The sequence below is a fragment of the Dreissena polymorpha genome, chromosome 13 (assembly GCF_020536995.1).
Source record: "Dreissena polymorpha isolate Duluth1 chromosome 13, UMN_Dpol_1.0, whole genome shotgun sequence".
Taxonomy (NCBI): Eukaryota; Metazoa; Mollusca; class Bivalvia; order Myida; family Dreissenidae; genus Dreissena; species Dreissena polymorpha.
Window position 1 is genome coordinate 49755786 of NC_068367.1, and position 16700 is coordinate 49772485.

Genomic DNA, 16700 nt, shown 5'->3' on the forward strand with positions numbered 1-16700 from the left:
GCCTACATTTAATTACTAACTTGATACACACAAAAGATTCTCTTTCCCATTATTAAGTCAGTCAGTATATTGCCAGCAGTGCTAAATCACAAGGGTGTATCATTAAAACCATAATAACGGCTCTTATTAAAAAGTCCTTTTAACAAAAACCACTCTCGGTGGGTGATTAAGATGAGACACCGCTGTTTCAGACGACATTTCAGTCATTGCCTAGCAACAGGATTATGAGTCGGCTATATGAAGTATGTGATTATCATTATTTTAGTATCATTAAAGAAAGAACTAAGTATAATGTCAGTTAATATGGGGAAGGGGGCAGGTGTTTACGCAGAGAAAAGCGAACCCAAACAGGCAGATTTCTCATGAACACCTGTGACCATATCCAGAAAATAAGATAGTTCGAACAGCAGTCTGTTGAAACTTAAATTGCAATATTTTTACGCCTGCTTGGATTTATTGCTGAAAAGTACACAGTTTCCAATAAAATTTATTACAAATACAATGAAGTATAATTATATGAATATGTGCATACTGACATAAGATTTAAGGTCACGTTAATTTTATGACTAGAATTAAGCCCTCGGGGCAGACTTTTTTCATTTTTCCACATTTTTTGTGTAAAAATTCTCACTTGTCCATGTATATTTGGACAGACCAGGCAATACAGACAACAGACCAGTAGCTACATGTTCTTGTTAATTAAGAAGTGAGAATTAACCATTTATGGGTATTTATATCAGGTGCTTATTTTTGCATAATAAGATCAATTTTTTCAAATCTTTTGGCAGAGGCCTTAACAAACTATGTTTTTCCAGCTGGTCTGTTGGTCAATAACTGTGGTCGACATTACTAACCATACAGAAACCATGTAGAATATTATGACATAAAGTAACCTTAGTGACCCAATAACATACAGTTACCATGGAAACTGATGACCCACTTACATGTTGTTGTTAAGAGTCCCAGGGTTGGCTGCCACTATCTTTCCAAGTGCTTCTATCAACTTCTCAGCAGTTTGCACGTCAAGTCTGAAATACCAAATCCAGTGTTGTCAAACTCAGAATCCATAGAGCCTGTTTTATGAGCATATAAAAATGTATGTCATGTATGTACAAATGTGTATATTAACAGTTTAATGAGAAACCAGTACCCAAACAATCAGGGATTTTTATACATCTTTTTGTGCTTTATCCAAGCAATCAGTTTGTTTTTATCTATTCTTGACATTCAATACATCATTACGCCCTCATGGTGGACTAAAATCTCAAAAGACGATGCATAACTTCTCTACAACTCTTCAAGCTTCTCATACATTTGCATTCAAAAGAAGTGAGCCGTGTTCTGTGAAAAGGGGGTATAAGGCATGTGCGTAAAGTGTTGTCCTAGATTAGCCTGTTCAGTCAGCACTTTCAGCTTTTCTGATGTATATCATTTTAAGAAAATCTCGTCTTAGCAAAAATCAAGTTTAGGCGGAAAGTGTTGTCCCTGACTTGCCTGTGCAGACATAATTAAATACTATCTGTCTGATTAAACATTAATACATCATAAACTAGAGCTTTGTCACAGACGCGAAGAATACCCCCACATGAAGAGCAGATGAAAAGTACTTGAAATAGGTGACACCATGCTAAATGTGTAAAACGCACGAAGTGACCCTGTGACCTAGTTTTTGGCTCGACATGGCCAATGTTCGAACATGGCCTAGAGATCATCCAGATAAAACTTCTGACCAGGTTTGGTAAAGAGGGGATGATAAGTACTTGAAATAGAGAGCAGACACCATACTGAATGTGTAAAATGCATTAAGTGACCCCATGACCTAGTTTTTGGCCCTGCATGGCCCATGTTTGAACATGGCCTAGAGATCATCTATATATTACTTCTGACCAACTTTGGTGAAGATCGGAAGTAAACAACTTCAATTAGAGAGCTGACACCATGCTCAATGTTTAAAACGCACTAAAGTGACCCCCGTGACATGTTTTTGACCAGGCAAGGCCCATGTTAAAACTTGGCCTTAAGATCATCAAGATAAAACTTCTGACCAAGTTTGGTGAAGATTGGATGAAAACTACTTGAACTACAGAGCGGACATCATGCTGAATGTTAAAAAACGCACTAAGTGACCCCATGACCTAGTTTTTGGCCCGGAATGGCCCATGTTCAAACTTGGCCTAGAGATCATCTAGATAAAACTTCTGACCAATTAAGTTTGGTGAATGATTGGATGAAAACTACTTGAATTAGAGAGCGGACAACATGCTGAATGTTTAAAACGCAGTAAGTGACCCGGTGACCTAGTTTTTGACCCAGCATGACCCATATTCAAACTTGACCTAGATATCATCTAGATACAGCTTCTGACTAAGTTTGGTGAGGATCGGATGAAAACAACTTGAACCAGAGCTTTGTCACAGACGTGACGTATACCCCCACATGCTGCATTGACACCGAATATTTTGCATGCTGTCTTCACAAAACAAGAGAAGCTAATTTATGGTGATTTTTAAGAACTATTATGCCATTATCATTTATGGCCATTTTTACCTTTGAACTCTTGAATTATTTCGCCAAATGACTGTGAACAAAATTAATGTACAGAGTGATTTTGAAATCTCACAATGAATGACATAGTTTATAATGGCCCAGACAAGCTCATTTAAGGCCATTTTTGACCTTTGAACTCAAAGTGTGACCTTGACCTTGGAGATATCAACGTAATTCTTTCCAATTACACACCGTCCAATGATGGTGAACAAATGTGCCATATGATTTTAAGGTCTTAATAAATGACAAAGTTATGGCCCGGACAAGTTCATTTATGGGCAACTCCAGGTGTGACCTTGACCTTGGAGATATCGACTTACTTCTTTCGCATGACACACCGTCCCATGATGGTGAACAAATGTACAAAGTCATATTAAAATCTAAAGATAACTGACATAGTTATGGTATGAACAAACTTTTGTTTTAAAACGCACTAAGTGACCCGTGACCTAGTTTTTGACCCGGCATGACCTGTATTCAAACTTGACCTAGACATCATCTAGATACAACTTCTGAACAAGTTTGGTGAAGATCAGATTAAATGTTCGGGACAGACAGACAATCGGAATGACAGACAAAGTGACTCTTACAAAGCCCCACTTACCAATGGTAATGGGGGTATATTTAGAGAGCGGACACTTAATACGGACCGACCGACCGACAGACCAACAGACAAGTTCACTCCTATATACCCCCCTAAACTTCGTTTGTAGGGGTATAATTAACATAAACCATGCAATGATCAATTGACAAAACCATACATTTGCACATCCTTACAAGTTAAAACATGTTGATGATCAATAATCTTAAGACATAGTGATCTGTTAATTGAAAAGTGTTAAAACTTTCTGATCACTTTATCAACTGGTTTTAACATTCAACATTCAAAAAGTTTCGAAATCAAGATTTTTATCAATAATAAAAAAAGATATTTAGCAACAGCATTATTCTCAAGACAGGATTAATTTATTAATTTACTAAATAACTTTAATTTGTTTCAATATTGTGCTTCATTCTTTGTTACAAAATACAATAATTGCCTTCAACCCTGTGTACCGGCCTTCACATTGTATATCATGTGAAAAGTCAGTATACCAACAGCTGTGCAGGGAATAACCAGGAAACCAAAACATAATTTTGTATTAAGTAACATCAACTAGAACATTTATAGCAATGTCAAATTCACATTGGCAATATTTAACATCTTGCCAATCAGCTTTCCTACAGAAAAATTCCCTTATTCCAACATAAAATAGAGAAACCATACTAGTATGAAGTTTTGTAACATGAATGGTCCATTTTACACACAAAAAATGTGTTAATTTTAGGGGCCATTTAAGTTGTTATCAAATAAAAAATATGTCATTCTATTAACTTTTAAGATGATGAAAATTTGATGAAAGTGGAACTTCTTAATAATTCATAAAAAGTTATTAATCAGTTGATCATCACTTTAAGTGAGTAGTCATGTTAATTAGTATAAAAGAGTTATAAAGAGAAAAAAAAAGTTCCCAGATTGGTTTTCATGACCAGACAAGCCATCAGTAGAAGATGCTTGCTAAAACGGCCATGTTGAAGAAAGGAAATGTCTGTCAGAGAGAATTTCCACTTCATAATGATTTCTCTAAACCCATTAATCCCGGACATGTCAGTTCAATATTCACCCCACACTATCCATGTCTGCCAGAGTTCTACAAATTATTTTAACCAACCACCAATGAAAATGTGGAGTGCATAGGGTTTCCATACAAAAAGACGTTTCAAGCATGAAAGCTTTTCATGTTTCTTTAAATGGACACATTTTTATGACCACTGACCCTTTCTGTGATCATTGAATCTTGTGGCCATTCAACTCATTTTGCAAACTTTACACAAAATCAGAGTTTATAAACCCTTTGCATGCTGGGAAATTTGTCTTCTGCTAAAATGTTGTCTGCTGAATTTCTTAAATTATCATTTTCTTCCAATTTTTTCAAAGAATACTATCAGAATAGCAAACAGTTTGGATCCTGATGAGACGCCACATTCTGTGGTGTCTCATCTGGATCCAGACCTGTTTACCCTACCGTTTGCTTCTCAGTAGTATGGAGGGCATCTCTCAGTAGTTTTGGGCTGTTGCCAGTAGTTTTAAACTTTTCAATCATTTTGAGCATTAAAACACCATGACTGGGTCACAAATCAGTTTAATGGTACATAAAGCATTAGATGAATTTACTTGCTAATAATTAAATCTGTTAAGTGATTTTTTTGCTTTGATTTGTTACAGCCTTTGCCATTCAGATTCGGAAAATTAGCGTGATAAACCATGAAATTGGAAAAATAGCGCCATAAACCATGAAATGAGGAGACATTAAGCATTATACATATGATTATAAGTAACAGAATTAAAATTGTTTTTAAGTGCATGTTTGACAGCATTTTATATTATAAAGTGCTGCTTCAATGTCTTCTTACAATGAAGACAAAATTTAGTTAATATCCATCCACATGCATATTAAACTTGCAATAGTCTATAGATACTTAAATACACCATTTGATCATAAGCTCTTCAAGAGTAGCTATTACTTTAATTCAGTATTTTTTTAAATGAAATATCATAAGGGGAAAACAAACAAATATTGACAAACATTCCTTTAGTGTTCTTGTTGTGTTAATGATGTATTAAATTGAGTTAAAATAATATTTTATTTGTTTACCTTTCAATATCTTGCACTTGACAACCTCAGGTCAATGCTATTTCATCGAACTGTACAGCGTAACAAACATAACAAGCAAATTCGTAGAATTGATATCCCCCGCAACATATGCTTTGATTGTGGATGGGTGCAAATCGGACGGATATAACCAAGGGCCATAACTCCGTTATTTCCAGATGGTGTACAATGCCATTTGGCTTGCATCATCCTCTTATCCATATATATATACTCATACCAAGATTCAATGAAATCCGCCAAAACACTTCCAAGATATGGCTCTGGACACAAAAGTGACGGACGGACAGCTGGACAACCCCAAAACAATATCCCTCCGCCTCTGGCCTCTGGCGGGGGATATATATATACTCATACCTAGTTTCAATTAAATCCGCCAAAGCACTTCCAAGATATGGCTCCCGACACAAAAGTGCCTTTAGTAAAAAGCATTTTTTCAAGATACAAAGGTCAAAAGTAAACAGAAGAAAATGACTAAAAACTGCACTAAATCATCAAAAATAGTAATCAACAAAATGATGTAATCAAGTATATTGCATGTGTTAGGTGTATTTAAGAAATAATATATTTTTCTATCATGGTTTGTTGTCGAATAACCCACAGTAAGGAGTATATATAGATGCGTAGGAATTCAATCACCAGTGCGAAGCACGAGTGATTTGATAACACGCATCTATACTCCTTACTGTGGGTTGTTCGACAACAAACCATCATAGAAAATTATTATTTCGTGACATCATTTAATTGTACAAACATATTATGACGTCATTTCATACATGCCATACGTCCCGATCTCGGCGGGACAGTCCCGCTTTTGGGCCCTTTGTCCTGCCGTCCCGATATGAGGCGATTTGTCCCGACATTCGTAAAAAACGATGTAAGGTATATAGGTTTCCAATAAAATTCACTATTCAAGCTCTGTTTCGCTAACACTTACCCCCGCTAATCCCTTTATTGCCCCCAATTAACAATCCGATTCTACTTATCGTGTGTACCAGTGTTGTTTATGACACCTTATCAGCGATTTATCGGCTAATTATTTATTTCATCAGGCATTCACACCATAGTGGTCTTCAAGATAGTGGTCGCTTATTGCTATCGATAGTTGTATTATAATGAAATAAATGTTGAAAATGTGTTTATTTTTGTATTTGTTTGAAACGGTTTACAAAACAATTGTTTTGTAAAATTAACTCTACGTCATTAATGAGTCTTTTACATTTAATGTTTAGTTCATACATAGCGGGATAATCCGAATGTGCAATATACCAAAATCGCAACAAACAGTCCAATAAGTGATACCCATCCTGTCTAGTGTAATTGGGTGTTATTGTAATAAAAACAACGAGGTGCTATGCATGACAGTTTGACCCTACTCCAATTAAGCTAAAAACCACGAGGTGCTATGCATGACAGTTTGACCCTACTCCAATTAAGCCGCGACAATTGACAAGTAACTGCGCATGGATACATGCTTAAAAAAACATCGCAACAAACAGTAAAAGTGGTACCCATCTTGTCTTGTGTTATTGTAATAAAAACAACGTGTTGTTATTCATGACAGTTTGACACTACCCCAATACAGCGCCTGACAATTCACAATTCAGTTTAATCTGTGTATATAAGAAGAAAACAAAATATGATTATTAACATTAGAGAAAAATAATTCGAGTAAAGCATCCATAGACTTCTTTTGTCCTTTTGTTTTTGTTGGTGTAAATACGGTTGAGGCGTTGTTAAGAGTTAAAATGAACACAAAGACAGTTTGCTTCCACCAAAAACCTACCTCTGAAATGTGTACGGCCACGCATTCCGTGTGTAACTGATGTAACTGTTCGGTAGATAGTTTACTGTAACCAGTACTTTCAGTGTACTGGATAGCCTCCCCTGCGTTAATGTTTGCCATTGCAATTAATATAATGAGTATTGTTGTCGTAATGTTCTAGATTTTGTACTCGAAAAAGATGAATATTATCCTCGTTGTTTGCTATTGTCTTATTTTATAAAACTGTTATTGTTATGTTTATGATTCCATGCTTCATATCAGATGTTTTATGTCTTGAATAAAAGTATCACGAGTATTTGTTAGTACTATACTGACTACAGTAAAGGTGGAATGATAAATCGTTTTAGGTGTCCCACTTTTGGGTCAAATGTCCCGACAATTTTTTATGGAATGTCCCGCTTTGGACCTAAAAAATTATGGCATGTATGCGTCATTTTCATTCATAAATATTTTGCAAATGATGTCACTGTCATTGAGAACAAAAAATCGTAGAAACTTAATGACGTCACGTTAATTGATGCTACCGAAAAGCTTACATGCTATAAATGTTTTCTTAATTACGTTTCCTACCAAATAACATTCTTTGTAGGCATTGTTATGCTACTTATCACCAAATATACAATTTGTTGTTTCATTACATTTATATACTACATTTATTACATTTCTTTTAGAGCAGGTTTTAGCACGTGCATTTTACTGCAATATTTTCTTTATCTATTTGGAACTATTTTCAAAACATTAAGTTCCGCCCATAATTATTGCAGAATAACCCACACTTGATTTCCTTCTTTGTCTATAGAAAACAAGTTAAGTATAGTTTCAGAATTTGATATATATTTGAATATACAACCTATATCAAACGGATTGGTATTTTTACGATGCTCACCTGGTAATGTGCTGAAAAAAGTAAAATTCTTAAACATCGTATCATTTATTGTGACCCCACAGTTGAAATCTAAAACAGAGTGCAGCTTCCTTGGAAGGCATTGGCTATTGCGTACTCCAATCACCAACAAGCTTACATATTTCAGTTTGGTGACTTAACATCTTAGCTTCCTTGCCCATTCCATTCCTAATTAGAAACCTCCGTATGGCATCTTAAAATGAACCATGAACATTTGGGGAAAAAATCTTTTTCTATTACCTCGGAACCCAAATAATTATTACTTTCCGAATTAAGAGTTCAACAGAAACAATACTTTTGCCAACACAACAGGAGGGTGATTTCGTTCATGACAATTATAAACTGGTTTTGCCAGTAGTGAAATAGCAGGCAGGCGGTCTTCAGATTGCTAGGGATGTTAATTGAAGCCCGATTTTCATAGGTCTGGACACTTAAGGCATGCTGTGCAATTAAGACTACATCGTGTTGAAGCATAATCGAGGTTCAAGCACACTACTTTGAGTATGCCTGAATTTATCGAGTTAAGCATTTTCATATGTTGTCCCTCTTAATAAATGAATACAAGTACCAAATGTTAAGTTTCAAAAATAGGTTAGTGTACACTCAAAGAGAACTGTTCTGACCGATACAGATGTTTTTAAAACATTCATTGTCCATATGTCAATCTGTAGTTAACTGTGTATACTTTTACAAAAAAACAAGAGATGTGTTTGTCAGAAACACAATGCCCCCTACTGCGCAAATATGAATAAAAAAAAAGAGCTGTCACCATATGATGACTTATGCCCACTATAAACGCTTGGCATAAGTTATGAGCTTTTTTCGAAACCTAAACGCAGATTTTGAAACCTAAACATGGACCCTAAGTTCAAGGTCAAGGTCCGAGGGGTCAAAATTTGTGTGCCTATGGAAAGGTATTGTCCATATACACATGCATGCCAAATATGAAATTGCTACCTGAAGCAACATAGAAGTTATGAGCATTTTTTGAAATCTAAACGCAAAGTGTGACGGACAGACGGACGGACAGTCTAATCACTATAAACCCTCCTTCGGGGGCATAAAAATGTCTTAGAATATCAAAATAAATCAGAAAGCCACATAAACTAGAGAGTGGGCACCATGCTTAATTCTTGAAATGCACTTAGTGACCCCGTGACCTAGTTATTGACCCGGCATGACCCATATTCGAACTTGATCTAGATATTGTCTTGATACAGCCTCTGACCAAGATTGTTAAAGATCAGATGAAAACTACTTCAATTAGAGAGCGGACACCATGCTTAATCCTTGAAATGCACTAAGTGACCCAGTGACCTAGTTTTTGACCCAGCATGACCCATATTCTAACTTGACCTAGATATTGTCTTGATACAATTTCTGACCAAGTTTGGTAAAGATCAGATGAAAACTACTTCAATTAGAGAGCGGACACCATGCTAAATCCTTGAAATGCGCTAAGTGACCCCGTGACCTAGTTTTTGACCCGGCACCCATATTCGGATACAACTTCTGACCAAGTTTGGTAAAGATCAGATGAAAACTACTTCAATTAGAGAGCGGACACCATGCTAAATCCTTGAAATGCACTAAGTTACCCTGTGACCTAGTTTTTGACCCGGCATGACCCATTTTCGAACTTGACCTAGATATTGTCAAGATATAACATCTGACCAAGTTTGGTAAAGATCAGATGAAAACTATTTAAATCAGAGAGCGGACATGAAAAGTGTGACAGACTGACAGACAGACTGACGGACAGTGGGAAAACTATATACCCCTTTTTCTTCAAAAGGAGGCTTAAAAAGAAGTAAACAACTATTAAAACGTGTTAATGAGTTCTTTCAGCACAAATTGTTGCGATTTGAGATGCTCAAGACGAGTTTTTGTACGTTTGTTTTAATTTTTTTCCTCTGAAAATGCATTTTTTTCTTAAAAACTCACAATGCTCCTTAAATTCATGAAACAAATGCATTTATTCTGTGAAATGTGCCCAAACACCTAATATCGCACCCCAAAAATGATGATTTTCTGTAAATACAGCTCCTTTGTAACTAGGCCTGGTTTGCTTATAAGACAAGGTTTACTGTTAACATCGCGAAAAATAAGCACTTCTCGATACTTATAAACCTATTTTCTATGTGCATGCCAAATTTCAGACTGATCTTTCACGTAGAAATGCTTGAAAATGCATTTTATTATAATGCCTGATGAGCCATCTGGCTTTCGCGGTCGGAGCTTTGATTTATGACAGGCGAGTAAACAATAACCCTTAATAATAAAAATCGGCCAAAATACTGGAATATTGTTACAAGCTATGTAGCACAAGAGCTGTCACCATAGGATGATTTATGCCCCCCTTTAAACGCTTGGTAGAAGTTATGAGCTTTTTTCAAAACCTAAATACAGATTTCGAAACCTAAACACGGACCCTTAGTTCAAGGTCAAGGTTACAGGGATCAAAATGTGTGTGCGTATGGAAAGCCTTGTCCATATACACATGCATGCCAAATATGAAATTGCTATCTGAAGCGGCATAGTAGTTATGAGCATTTTTCAAAATCTAAACTAGGGATGTCAACGAATATCCGAATATTCGGTCCCGGACCAAATATTCGGATACTATTTTCCGAATTGAATATTCGGAATAAAAAAATAAAAATAATCTAGTAATTTCAAAGACTTTGTATTCGTGAAATTTGCTTCAAACATTGTAAAAAAGTTGTTCCTCGTGTCATAATGTTTAGTCCGGATAATTCGTCGCTATGGTGATGACAGTATACCGGTCATTAATCCCGCTAATTGCCTAACAAAGACAGTCACTTTGTGTCAAAATTATGATAGGTTCAAATCGCATCGGCAATCAAAACACCGACCTGCACTTGATCCAATGACTCGAATTACATTTAAAATTATCAAAGATTAAATGAGTAAAGGAAAAGCCGACTTGGTGTAAAAAACAATTAAGACCGAATGGCAATTAAAACACCGACCCATCTTGATCTAATAACTCGAATTACATTTAACATGATCAAAGATTAAATAAGTAAAGAGAGTGCCGACTTGGTGTGAAAAACAAAAAAGATTGTATGGTTATAATCACTTTGTCCAATCAAAAAAGCTTTTTGAAAATAATTTACTCAACCTCTAATGAGTATTTGCGTATCGTATGGTCCAAACTTTAATTAATTACTCAATATTCAATCAGGTATTATATTTAAAGAAATGTTTTTGGTATTTCGCCCTCATTTAATTGAAAATATTATCATTGCTACACGCTGGGTTGCTTTTGAAGGATTACGAGTGGGAAGTTGTTTCTGAACTTTCAGAGTGTCTCAGTGTGTTAACTGACGCGACCGCGTACATGTGCAGTGAAAGTGATGTAACATGTTCTGTGATCTATCCTATGGTGTGTGGATTAATTAACACGTGCTTAGTGGTTGAGGACACAGACAGTTCTCTGATCTCGCGCATTAAGGAGACAAAAAGGGGTGAACTTGATAAACACTATCAGCCGACTGCAACGGAAACCGCGAAATCAACACCTGTTCTCGCATCTCTTCTATATCCACGTTACAAGGGCCTCCCGTTCTTGTCACGTGATCAACGTAAGATCGCGGAGGAGACCTTAGAGAGTCGTATGGACGAGGCACCGTTGAGATTGCCGTCTCATCCTCGCGATTCTGATAAAGACTGTGTGAAATGCCGCGCAAACGTAGGAAGTTAGACTTTCTAGTGTATAGTTCAACCGAGCAAGAGAATTCTGATGAACTTCAGAGATATTTGCTTGTGAAAATGGAGCCAAACGCTAAAGCTCTTGACTTGTGGAAACGTCACGATGGCAATTTCCGAAAGTCGCGTATGTTGCTAGGAGTGTTCTATCTGTACCTGCAACTTCTGTGCCATCTGAGCGCATATTCTCAACCACTAGATTGCTCATCAATAAACTAAGAAATAGACTGGCCAGTGATCTGGTCGATGCAATATGTTTTTAAATAAAAACAATGTTCATGTGCCCAGTGCTGCCGATCCGAGTGACTTTTAAATGTGGCAACGGTGTTTTGTTTGCATGTGTTCGCTATGTAAATAATACGTTTAAGTTCAGTTTAAATTATTTATTGATCTAACTGTTTTGTCATGTTATTATTTTGTCGTCATGTAAATATTATGTTTCTCATTCTATTGTTGATGTACAATATTAAAAGTTTATAAACAGTTTTCGTCATTCAATTTTAACAATTAGCGACGGCAATCCTGTGTCAATATTTAGTCACTTCCGGGGTCCACTTCCGGTAAAAACTAAAGTAGAATTTATGGAGTAATAGTACGGTAAACAAAGTTGATTTTTTTCTAACAGATGTTGACAGAATATCCCAATATTCGTTCGGAAGGATGACTGAATATCCGAATACCAATATCGGTATTCGTTGCCATCCCTTATCTAAACACAAAGTGTGACGGACAGATGGACGGACAGTCCGATCACTATATGCCTCCTTCGGGGGCATAAAAATGTCTTAGAATATCAAAATAAATCATAGAGCCACATAAATTAGAGAGCATGCACCATGCTTAATCCTTAAAATGCACCAAGTGACCCCGTGACCTAGTTTTTGACCCGGCATGACCCATATTCAACTTAATCTAGATTTTTTCTTGATACAACTTACAACCAAGTTTGGTTAAGATCAGATGAAAACTACTTCAATTAGAGAGTGGAAACCATGCTAAATCCTTGAAATGCACTAAGTGACCCCGTGACCTAGTTTTGACCCGGCATGACCCATATTCGAACTTGACCTAGATATTGTCTAGATACAACTTCTAACCAAGTTTAGTAAAGATCGGATGACAACTATTTTAATTAGAGAGCGGACAGGAAAAGTGTGACAGACTGACAGACAGACTATCTGACAGACTGACAGACAGACTATCTGACAGACTGACAGACAGTGCGAAAACTATATACCCCCTTTTCTTTTAAAGGGGGCATAAAAATACCTTTGACCTTGAAGGATGACCTTTACCTTTCACCACTCAAAATGTGCAGCTCCATGAGATACACATGCATGCCAAATATCAAGTTGCTATCTTCTTCAATATTACAAACGTAATGGCCAATGTTAAAGGTTTCAGACGGACCCACAGACTGACAGACAGACAGACGGACTGACGGACAGTTCAACTGCTATATGCCACCCTACCGGGGGCATAAAAATTAAGGTATGTACTGGTTATATTTATCTCAATTACTGGCAAATAATTTGGCTCTCTGTAATAATCAGTATCAGTTAAAAAAATTCCCATCAATCCGGCCCATCTGATTGCTTGCTTAGGTTCTTTACTATGCACATTTACTTGTTCAATTTATAGTTTCTGACAGGCAATGAAGAACCTTTGTTCCTTCTGTAAGGATTTAGCTAAAGCAGAATGGTAGGGGAGCCCTTTTCCATGTTTGCCCTAACTTGTTCAGTTATGCGTTCCACCTTCATTTGTATGCCCCACCATTTTAAAATATGTCTCATTTCATGTTTTCATCCCTTTTGTATCTCCTTAGGTATATTGGCTGAAATTAAAGTGCCACTTATAAACGCTTGATAGAAGTTATGAGCTTTTTTCGAAACCTAAACTCAGATTTCGAAACCTAAACGCGGACCCTAAGTTCAAGGTCACAGGCGTCAAAATTTGTGTGCGTATGAAAAGACCTTGTCCATAAACACATGCAAGCCAAATATGAAATTGCTATCTGAAGCGACAAAGAAGTTATGAGCATTTTTCGAAACCTGCGTTTGCAAAGTGTGACAGACAGATGGATGGACATACGGACAGACAGTCGAACCACTTTATGCCCTCCTTCAGGGGCATTATAAAGAACATACATCATAAAAGCATGCTGAACTGATGATTGAATAATATAAGTCTTTAAGTGGAAATTTCATAATTTCGTCACTTTAAATGCACCAAATTTACTATCTGACAAATGTTCAGGAAAGAGTTAACACTGCCCTTTGTCAGGGCTTCCCCGTCATTTGTTGGTGCCCAACTGCACCAGCATAATAACCCAACAGCCACTTTCACATCTTCAACAGGCCATGGTGGCTAAAACAATCTTTCAATGTACAGCAAAGGCAGAGCATGTGATTTCCCATTGTGCCTTAATGATCTCACTCACCTGTTTTTTATTCTGTGTCATTTACAAAATGTCTCATAAAATTCAGCTTAACGTCCCCCAGTTGAATTTCAGAGCAAATTGACTGGGATTCTGGGTACACTGTAATCCTACTTTGTGCCCATAAAAGCTAATACAAGAGGCTTTCCTAGTGAAAGAACAAGTGAAGGACAAAAGATTGCATCCCAAATTCCAGGGGTCATCAGTTTGTGCTTGAATTTTTTCAATTTGTATAGAGTTTTTTAATAAGCTTTTCTGTTCTGGTTGATATACAAGTGTTCAAATATTTGTGTTTTCTGCGTACCTCAACTATAACATTTATTTGAATGTTTAATTCAAAATGGTAGTATTTAATATCTTATACATTAACTTTCGCACATAAATATTATACATGAAAACATTAAATGAAAAAGAGTTCAGAGTAATATAACTCTAAACAAGAGGGCCTGAAAGGCCCAAGGTATCCCCCGCAACATATGCTTTGTTTGAGGATGGGTAAAAATTGGACGGATAAACATAATGATAGATGGACGGACGGAGGACAATAACACAAAACTAAGACAAAGGAAGGTTCTTAAGCCTTCACAATTTATTTAGGTGAATTAATAAGTCGTGCGTTTTCACAAAAACGCGCTTCCAAGATATGGCTCCGGACACAAAAATGCCTATAGTAAAAAGCATTTTTTCAAGATACAAAGGGCCATAAGTCTGTTTTTAACAGATGGTGTACAATGCCATTTGGCGTGCATCATCCTCTTATGCATATATATACTCATACCAAGTTTAAATGAAATCCGCCAAAGCACTTCAAAGATATGGCTCCGAACACAAAAGTGCCTATAGTAAAAAGCATTTTTTCAAGATACAAAGGGCCATAAGTCTGTTTTTAACAGACGGTGTACAATGCCATTTGGCGTGCATCATCCTCTAATGCATATATATACTCATACCAAGTTTAAATGAAATCCGCCAAAGAACTTCCAAGATATGGCTCCGGACACTAAAAAGCATTTTTTCAAGATACAAAGGGCCATAAGTCTGTTTTTAACAGATGGTGTACAATGCCATTTGGCGTGCATCATCCTCTTATGCATATATATACTCATACCAAGTTTAAATGAAATCCACCAAAGAACTTCCAAGATATGGCTCCGGACACAAAAGTGCCGGACGGCCGGACGGACGGCCGGCCGGACAGACAAAGCCAAAAAAATATCCCTCCGCCTCTGGCGGGGGATAAAAAGGCCAATGCAACACAAAAACCTGGATTTTTAAGGGCTATTGAAGTTATTGTCGAATAAAATATCATTCACTTAACTTTCAAGCTGATTTAAAATTGACGAATGTGAAACATCCAAATCGTTCATAATTTTGTCTAATCTGTTGATCATTCCTTTAAGTGAAATCATGTGAAATAGCATAAAAGAGTTAGGCAGAGGAAAAAAGTTCCCAGATTGGTTTTCATGACCAGACAAGCCATCAGTAGAAGATGCTTACGCTAAAACGGCCATGTTGAAGACAGGAAACGTCTGTCAGAGAGAATTTCCACTTCATAATGATTTCTTTAAACCCGTTAATCCGGGACATGTCAGTTCAATATTCACCCCACACTATCCATGTCTGTCAGAGTTCTACAAATTATTTTAACCAACCATCAATGAAAATGTGGAGCACATAGGGTTTCCAAATAAAAAGGCATTTCTAGCATGAAAGCTTTTTATGTTCCTTTGAATCTGTGCTGTTGTATGTCACTGACCCTTTCTATTATCATTCAATAATGTTGCAAATGTTATTATATCAGACTTTATTAAATTAAATTATAAAAAAACCTTGTACAACCAGTAATAATATCAAAGTATCAAGAGTATAGTATGCCCCAGGTGTTGGCTGCACATTTATAAGTTCTCAGTATTTTGAATTGATCAAGAGCTGTCACCATAGGATGACTTATGCCCCCTATAAACGCTTGATAGTAGTTATGGGATTTTTTCGAAACTTAAACGCAGATTTCGAAACCTTTACGCGGACCCTAAATTCAAGGTCAAGGTCACAGCGGTCAAAATTTTTGCATATGGAAAGGTCTTGTCATACTGTAAACGTATAGAAATTTGTCGGTATGAAATTTCGTGGTTTAATAAAAAAACAACTAATTTGTTGACACGAAATTTTGTGGATTTCAATTTTTTTTGGGAAGACTGACTGTCATAATAATTTAACTTTTATTAAAACAACAAAAGTAATAATCGAAGCATAATCTGCTAATCTGTGTTGACAGCAAGACTTGAGGTTAATGTGCACTGAATAAGTGCCATAAAGCGGCGCACTTGTTTGTCTCCGCTCGCTAATTGCCATCAATGTTGTTTCGACAATATTTGCAATTCTCAGCGCAATCGATCACCTAGAAGTAACAATTGAGTAATAAGGTCCCCAAAATAACGTGTGAAAACCGTTGTCTCTTTTAACTTGAATTGGCACTAATTGACATATGTGATACATCTGCAAACTGTTAATTTGACAACGTCACGTAAAAGAAAAACAATCGTTGATGTACAGTTTAAATACCAGCTTGATTTAAAAAGTTTT

General features: G+C 36.5%; 1 protein-coding gene across 3 annotated transcripts in view; it reads right to left on the bottom strand.

The window, feature by feature from the left end:
* The window catches only part of LOC127855320 (receptor-type tyrosine-protein phosphatase N2-like), a 266493-nt gene that overhangs the window by 116149 nt on the left and 133644 nt on the right, over window positions 1-16700 (bottom strand). For all 3 annotated transcript variants that reach the window (XM_052390790.1, XM_052390792.1, XM_052390791.1), the window contains exon 8: window positions 945-1028. In XM_052390790.1, the coding sequence (XP_052246750.1) occupies window positions 945-1028 (84 nt within the window). The remainder of the gene's footprint in view (window positions 1-944; window positions 1029-16700) is intronic.